This window comes from Culex pipiens, chromosome 3 (assembly GCF_016801865.2).
Source record: "Culex pipiens pallens isolate TS chromosome 3, TS_CPP_V2, whole genome shotgun sequence".
NCBI lineage: Eukaryota > Metazoa > Arthropoda > Insecta > Diptera > Culicidae > Culex > Culex pipiens.
Genome location: NC_068939.1, coordinates 68,283,284 through 68,291,373, shown reverse-complemented (window position 1 = coordinate 68,291,373; position 8,090 = coordinate 68,283,284). Strand labels below are relative to the sequence as shown.

Here is an 8,090-nt window from a genome sequence, read left to right as displayed (position 1 = left end):
ACGCCAGGGATAACGTCAATGTGTTTCTCATGTTTTGCCAGGGATAATGGTGGAGCCATGTCGGAAATGTACTCGGAAGTCGGTAGGATTTAAGGACGAGGACGGATCTTGGGGAGTGCCCTCGACAGGTCAAGTGCTTATTGATTTCTTGATGGTTTTTGACGGGGCTGATGTCTTTGATTGTGGGTGGATTTCGAATATGGTTGTTATGTTTCCTACACATTTATTGGATTTGATTGGTTCAAACTTCACGAATCATCATTCTTGTATACCGTAGTCCGTAATGTGCACTTTTAAAGTGATACCACGTGACAGACCTGACATCGTTTGCATTCATAAATTGTCCGTTGAGGTTGCTGCAAATAAAAAAAAATATTTTGTCAAAAATCAAATCTTCAAAACATGTCAGTTGATTTTAAAATTATCTGTCAAAGCAAATATGTCACTTGAATATGGAGGTAAACTAAACACAAACATGTTTAGATCTCAATAGAGCTGTTTTCAGCTTCACAGTTCCAGATCTATTTGTCATCTCATGTCTTTTTCATTTTAATCGATCAGTTTATTTGAGACGCGGGTTCGATTCCCGCCTTATCCACTGAGCTTTTATCGGATGGTGAAGTAAAACGTCGGTCCCGGTTTCTCCTGTCTCGTCAGAGGCGCTGGAGCAGAAATCCCACGTTAGAGGAAGGCCATGCCCCGGGGGGCGTAGTGCCAATAGTTTCGTTTTTCGATCAGTTTATTTAGTTTTATCGACTGTTTGTTGTCAAATCAGCCGTTGCGTCCATGACGAATGATCGCTCTGTTGTGCAGAACATCACCCTTTAAGCGAAAAATGCTTTTTGCACTGATAAGAAAGCCATATATTTGGAAATGTTTCATGTTTGTGCAGCATACATTGCGTATGTTACGGATTGCTGATAAGACCATTCATGGCCTTTCTCTAAAAATAACCCTCGTGTATAAACAAATTTTTATAATTTTGGATACACAAAGTTGCTCATTTTTTAATGCTATTGCAGCCATTCAATATTTGATCAACATTTTGATTTATGGCTTTGAAAGTCATCAATCGCGATCGGCCATTTATCGGCTATGTTTGTTTTAGAAAATCATTCAAATCTTGATTCAGATTGTTTCAAACGATAAATAATTTTCTTTGTGTTGTTTGTAGAAGCATTTTTCTTTTCAATTTATTATTTCTGGAACCTGAATTCAGAACCATCATTGACAGTCAATGCTTAATGTGATTTCTTTTCTTCAAAATTACTCAATGTATAATAATTAGGTTGCATATATTCAGTGCACCGGGATCGGTGGTGGGTTCGGCGTGGGTTCAATACCAGAATTGTCTGATCACGCCTTCCGTCGGACGGGGAAGTGAATGTTGGCCCCGGTCTAACCTAGAGGTTAGGTCGTTAGGTATAAAAGTCATCTCCCTGGATCCTGCCTCGGTTGAGTCGCTGGTAGGCAGTTGGATTCACAATCCAAAAGTCGACAGTTCGAATCTCGGGGTGGATGGAAGCTTAGGAGTAAAAATAGGTTTGCAATTGCGTCAACAATCAAGCCTTCGGACACTTAGTTTCGAGTAGGAATCTCGTAATCGAGAACGCCAAGGCAATGCTGTAGAGCGAATAATTTAAGAGCGAGTTTTTCACCAATGTGTAACAGGTCGTATCGAGGTGCTTCGATTTGGATGAAACTTTCAGCATTTGTTTATCTGCCAATTATGAGCCCTCTACGACAAAGGGAAGTGGGGTAAAACGGGCATTAAAATTTGGGGTCCAAAAAAATAAAAAATCTTAAAATTGTTCGCAAGTCAGTAAAACTCCATCATTTCCAACTCTCTTAGATGCATTCGAAAGGTCTTTTGAAGCACTTCAAAATGAGCCATAGACATCCAGGATTGGTTTGACTTTTTCTCATAGCTTATGCAAATTACTTTTAAAAATGGATTTTTTTTTTAAACTTTAATATCTTTTTGCAACAGCCTCCAACACCCATACTCCTTTAGGTCAAAAGTTAGGAAATTTCATGGACTATAAGCCTACGATAATAACTTTCTGGCCAATCGCAGTTTTTCTCATAGTTTTTCGATTTTTCTATAACAAACTTTTTACAACGTTAGTTTTTGCCCTGTAAGCTCCCATGGCGGCATTTTTTGGTCTCAATTTTGTTATATTCGGAATCCTCGGAAAATTTCACGTTTTTTAGAAGTATTGGAGTTGTAAATTTGATTCAAAAAATAATTAAATAAAACATTTTTGAAAAAAGAAAAAGATCTTATTTACTCTGTTTTCAATACGTCAAATGCTGTATCAAGTAGGCGAAAACCTGTTTTACCCCTAATCCAACAAATAGTTAAAAAAAATTAATTCATTCTAAAAGGCATTTTTTCAATCAGATTTACAACTCCAATACTTCTAACTAACGTGAAATTTTCCGAGGATTCCGAATATGAAAAACTTGAGACCAAAAAGTGCCGCTATGGGAGCCTACAGGGCAAAAACTAACGTTGTAAAAAGTTTGTTATAGAAAAATCGAAAAACTATGAGAAAAACTGCGATTGGCCAAAAAGTTATTACCGTAGAATTATAGTCCATGAAATTCCCTAACTTTTGACCTATAGGAGTATGGGTGTTGGAGGCTGTTGCAAAAAGATATTGAAGTTTAAAAAAAAAAACATTTTTAACAGTAATTTGCAAAAGCTATGAGAAAAAGTCAAACCAATCCTGGATGTCTATGGCACATTTTGAAGTGCTTCAAAAGTCCTTCCGAATGCATCTAAGAGAGTTGGAAATGATGGAGTTTTACTGAAATGCGAGCAATTTTAAGATTTTTTTTTATGTTTTTTGGACCTCAAACTTCAATGCCCGTTTTCCCCCCACTTCCCTTTGTCGTAGAGGGCTCATAATTGGCATGAGTTCATCTCAAGTATAGACAAACAAACGCTGAAAGTTTCATCCAAATCGGAACATCTCGATACGACCTCTAGAACAAATCGAGCAATATTTACAAATACTGCCTCTTAATCTTTTAGGTCTTATAGGTCTTTTAGGTAGGGGAACTATACCCTTTCTCAGCCTATTTCTATTATCGGCCTATCAGCACTTTGATCATGAATTACAGCTTATATAAAGTGTTTTTGACTGTTCCAAAGTAATGAATAGCTCAAATAAAAGTGAGCAAGCAACTCTCCATTGTTGAAACACCTGAAAATGTTGATTTAATAGCAGAAACGGCAAAAGTGATGAGAATTGGTCGAACGGCTTAGTGTGATTAAAATGGGTATATTTCCCCTAATTCAAGTTATTTTAGCCATTTTGGTCATTTTGGTCATTTTGGTCATTTCAATCATTTGGGTCATTTTGGAGGCGATCGTTAGCGGTGGGGCAATGTGCTTGCCTTGTAGGATTATTCGTGTCTTGAGCGTCATTTCTTTTCGAGGAATTTGTGTTTTTTGTGCTTTTGAAAAAGTGATTTCTGTAGAATCGTATATCGAAAGACCAGTTGACATTTCAGATCGTCGAGTGTGCAAAATTTTTCATTTATAATACGGTGGACTCTTTGGCTGTCGATTTTCTCGGTATCAATATTGCTCCAGCTGCCAATAAATTTTTCAGTCCCTTCAAACAGAATGCTTTGATTTTAGTTCTTTAATTTGATAACTCCCTTTCTCGACGGTCCCTTCAATATCGAAAACGATAGAGTCCACTGTATATCGAAATAACTGTAGGGGGAGAGGGGGTAATATGCACCCCCGGGGCAAAATGCACCCCCTGCTTTTCTCGGTATTTGAAAGAATTTTCTGGGGAAAAACTCATAGAAATTGGAAGCTTAACATTGCAAAACCATGCTGGAAAAATTTGAGCATCGTAGTTTAAAAACAGCTTAAGTTATTTGCAAAACTTTAAAATGTTATGTTTTCATCTAATTTTCGTTGAACTTTCATCATGATTTTTGGACAATATAAAAAGCATTTATTGTTATTGTAAGTATTGAGGTATATAGTTTTTGCCATAATCTTCACTATTTGATAGATAGATGAGTCCAAAAACATCAAAAAATGCATTTTTAATTAAATTTTCTGCAAAAAGCGTGGTCGGGGCAAAATGCACCGCTGTGATGCTCCTTTGTAAAAACAGCGGTGTCATCTAGTGGTGTCTAGTGAAAACTGCTTTTACCCGGTGCATTTTGCCCCATGTTGTGGTGCATTTTGCCCTGTTGTTGTAGTGCATTTTGCCCCAGTGTTGCGGTGCATATTGCCCCGGAAGGATGGTTTGAAATAAATCAAATTTTTTTTTAGAAATTTGATATTTTCGAACAATTTTGAAGTTTTTTAAGACTTTTTTCACATGGATAACGAAGAATAATAGTTGGTTAAGAACATCGAACAAAATTCTTCCACAGTAATGCTGTAATGGTTGAGGAATCACAGTTTTCCCTTAGGGGGTGCATATTACCCCCTCTCCCCCTACAGTGATTGATTTCGGCGTTGGCTGTTTCATCAACATCCGCAGGGTCCGAACTCCATTTGGGATTCCTGGGAAGAAGTTAATCCAGCGGTCGTAGGTGATGGTCAAAATTTCGCCGTATTTTTCATCACTTTTACTATGTCGTCATTTCTTATGTCATGAGGTAAGTCAAGCACACGAACTTCCGTAGCGTTGTTGTCCAGGTAAATCGGGATTTTGCAACCCTGATATACCAGAGGTTTGTCGATGATGGACGAGGCCACTGCTGAGTCGGCGAACTGCAACACGGCTATTTTTCTTCTCAATTGCAACGCTAACAAGTTTTTTTGGTTTACTTGAAGGTCTGCGAGAAATTTTTTTACAAGCTTTGGGCTTGGTTGGGTTTGGAGTTGACAAAAATCCAGAACCACACTTGTTTTGTCTACGGTGCACATTTTAAAAAAGCGGCGACGCGCACACAAACTGCGGACTGGCGTTGAGAATGCGACTTGTAATGTCGGCGGTTACTTTGCAACTGAAAATGTCTTCTTTGATCATAAGGACGGCCCCCAAAAAAATTTAAGGCCAGGTCAAAAAGACAAATAAATAAATTTCCTTGATTCGGAAAAAAAGCTCATGTGTGTTTACAATGCGCGATCTAACTGATGTTTATTAAAGGTTTAATATTAAAACGCTTAAAAACGTCAACACTGGAAGCCGAATATTGGAATCCATCTAACACACAATAATAATTCCTTGAAATTTAAATCGACCGAAAAAAAATACCAAAACTGGAGTTTTTTTTTAAAAAAAAAGGTCCATTATACCAAATTTTCAGGTTTTGCTTTCAAGGTGGTTTCAAAAACACTCCGTGCATTTTTGTCACTTTTCATATGAAAGAAGTTTCTATCTTGTCATGCTATCTTGACACAGCCTGAAAATTAATGTACACTGAAAAAAAAGTACCAAATTCCTAAATTCTAGGAATTTTGGCTCCTTTCCTTATTAAGTAATCCAAAAAACCAGATTACTAAATAAGGAAAAGAGGCAAAATTCCTAGAATAAAGAAAATGGGTACTATTTTTTATTTCAGTGTAAGTGCGACAATTGGCCAAAGGGATTTCAGGTCAGAACGCGTTAGACGCACGTACAATAGGGTGCCCAGAAAAAATGACCCCCTACTCCACAAGCGGAAAACGGTTTTTTGGGTTATTTTAAGCATCTGTGTAAATTTTGAGCGACATTGGATGAGATTAACCCATTGATACCCGAGCCTAAAGTTGGTGTAAAAAATGTTTTTCATACAAAAATGACTTTTTTTAATCGCTAATAACTTTTCAGGATCGAGTTTTACAGCTTTGGTATGTTCTACAAAGTTGTAGAGCATTAAATTTTCATTAAGAATCTCACTTTTGGGAATATTCGGATGGAAGTAGCGCACCGTGCAGACCAAACCGTAAGAAACTTGGATTTTCCATACATTTTTTCGATTTTTCCCATACAAACTTCACCTCCGAGTATCAATGGGTAAATGATGACCGATTTTGCTCATATTTGGTCCAGAGTCCTAGAATAGGTCAAGGAACAATATTCAGCTTGTGGAGCGAGGTTTTGAGAAAAAGTCTCATATTCTGGGCACCCTAACGTACAAGTTAGACTACCGTAAACATTTGTAATTATAACTCGAGACTCCAGCAACCAAATTCTACCAAACTTCGAGGCAATGCACAGAATGGTCAACCAAACAAAACGTGTTTGCATTGCGTGCTTTCGTTTTTGTTTATTCAAGGTCAAACATTGAAACGCGTTTTTCTCGGAACGTCAAAAAGCGGCGTCGACTTCAAAAAACACTCACCTATGATGACAACTGTTGTACCACCAAGCTCCGGTATTCGTTTCTGCGCAGTTGGCTGCATTTGCATCATTGTCACTGTCCAGCGTCGTGAACTTCATGTTCTTGTGATACACCAACGAATCTCCCGCCGAACCACTGTAAACTCCAAGCTTTTTCAGCGCGTATTTTTCCGTTTCGTTGCCAATCCCAAACTCCGTATATTTGGCGTACTTGTAATCTCCGTTGTAATCTTCCAGTTCCACCAACAGTTGGTAGGTCTTGGCGGCCGTCATCTTGTGAAGCAACTCCAACCCGATCCAATACTCCTTCTCAGGGTCGCCAAATCCTGCCTTGTACTCGGTCCAGTTTCGGTAAAAGTCGACTGATCCATCGAACCGGTGCTGTATCACAATCCAACCTCCCCTATATTTGGTCTGCTCACAATACGCCACAAATGGCTCCTCATCACCAAACGGCTGCAGCATATACTTTCCGGAAGTTTTGCTCGGCTCAGCCTTGCAAGATTCGTACGGACCTCGACTCTTGAACTGCTGCAGATCGAACAGCATTCGCACATTGTCCGACGGTCCCTTGATCGGTTTCAAGCTGAAGATTGACTTCCGCAAACTCTCATGGTTGGCGCAACTCTTCTGCTGCTGCAGAATCTGCCACGATTGTCCCATCACCGAGCTGAAGTTCTGGCCAACGGCTTGCTCCAGCCGACTCATCATCCAGGCCATTCCCTCGTGGGTTTTCTCCAGCCGAGCCTGATTGCGCATCATCTGCTCGTTTTGCTCTTTGATCTCGAACTCCAGCTCCATGAACTTGTACTCGATAAAGTCCAGCTTGGACAGCAGCACCTCGTAGCCGAAGCCATTGCCAACGTCACTTGGCGAAGTTGCTGGGGGTTTTGTGGACACTTCCGTGCACAGACTTGAACTTATCAAGAGTATTACTAGCACTAAACTGAGCAAATCTTGGTAAGAAAACATGATTGAAACAGTTTCTTAGCGTCTTGGAACTGCACTGATGCTCTCAAAGAAAGCTGGCCTACCTTTTATAACTCTTGCAGATGATTTCTCTCGTTGTGCAAAAATCCCCGTTTTGCGCGAGGGGATTTTTGGTATGCTTCTTGTGGTGCTGATAAACGTGCTGCTTCCGAAACTGAATCATATTTGCTCAGCATATTTACTGTGATAAAACTTGATTTCATCTTCCAAACATGTTGAAGCTTTTCTCAATTGCTGAGTTATTTTAATTTAAATTTTATTGAAAAAAATGGACCTTTTTAATATAATTTTCATATCATAAATCCGCATCTCATCAGACGCTTTGCTGTTTTAGTTTTTTTTTTCAAATCACAATACCTCTCCAATTCAATGCAAAAAAATATCTCGTAATAACATATTTCCGCAGTTCTCTCAGATTTCGGCCATTCGATGTTTTTTTTTGTATTTTTTACTCCGACTGAAACTTTTTTGGTGCCTTCGGTATGCCCAAAAAAGCCATTTTGCATCATTAGTTCATCCATATAATTTTCCATACAAATTTGGCAGCTATCCATACAAAAATGATGTATGAAAATATACAAATCTGTATCTTTTGAAGGAAATGTTGATCGGATTGGTGTCTTCGGCAAAGTTGTAGGTATGAATATGGACTACACTGAAAGAAATTATACACGGTAAAGAAAAAAATGAGTGATTTTTATTTCACTTTTTGTCAGTTAAACTTGATTTGCAAAAAACACTACTTTTATTTTTTTATTTTCGATATGTTTTAGAGGACATCCAATTCCAACT

General features: G+C 38.5%; 1 protein-coding gene across 1 annotated transcript; it reads right to left on the bottom strand.

Annotated features, from left to right (window-relative positions):
- Positions 1 to 203: 203 nt before the first annotated feature.
- On the bottom strand, positions 204 to 7,304 carry LOC120424644 (microfibril-associated glycoprotein 4-like). The gene is made up of 2 exons (XM_039588813.2): positions 6,310 to 7,304; positions 204 to 356 (listed from the first exon to the last, which is right to left on the bottom strand). Exons 1-2 carry the CDS (start codon positions 7,278 to 7,280, stop codon positions 242 to 244), a joined length of 1,086 nt encoding a protein of 361 aa, XP_039444747.1. The 5' UTR covers positions 7,281 to 7,304; the 3' UTR covers positions 204 to 241.
- Between the last annotated feature and the right edge of the window lie 786 nt (positions 7,305 to 8,090).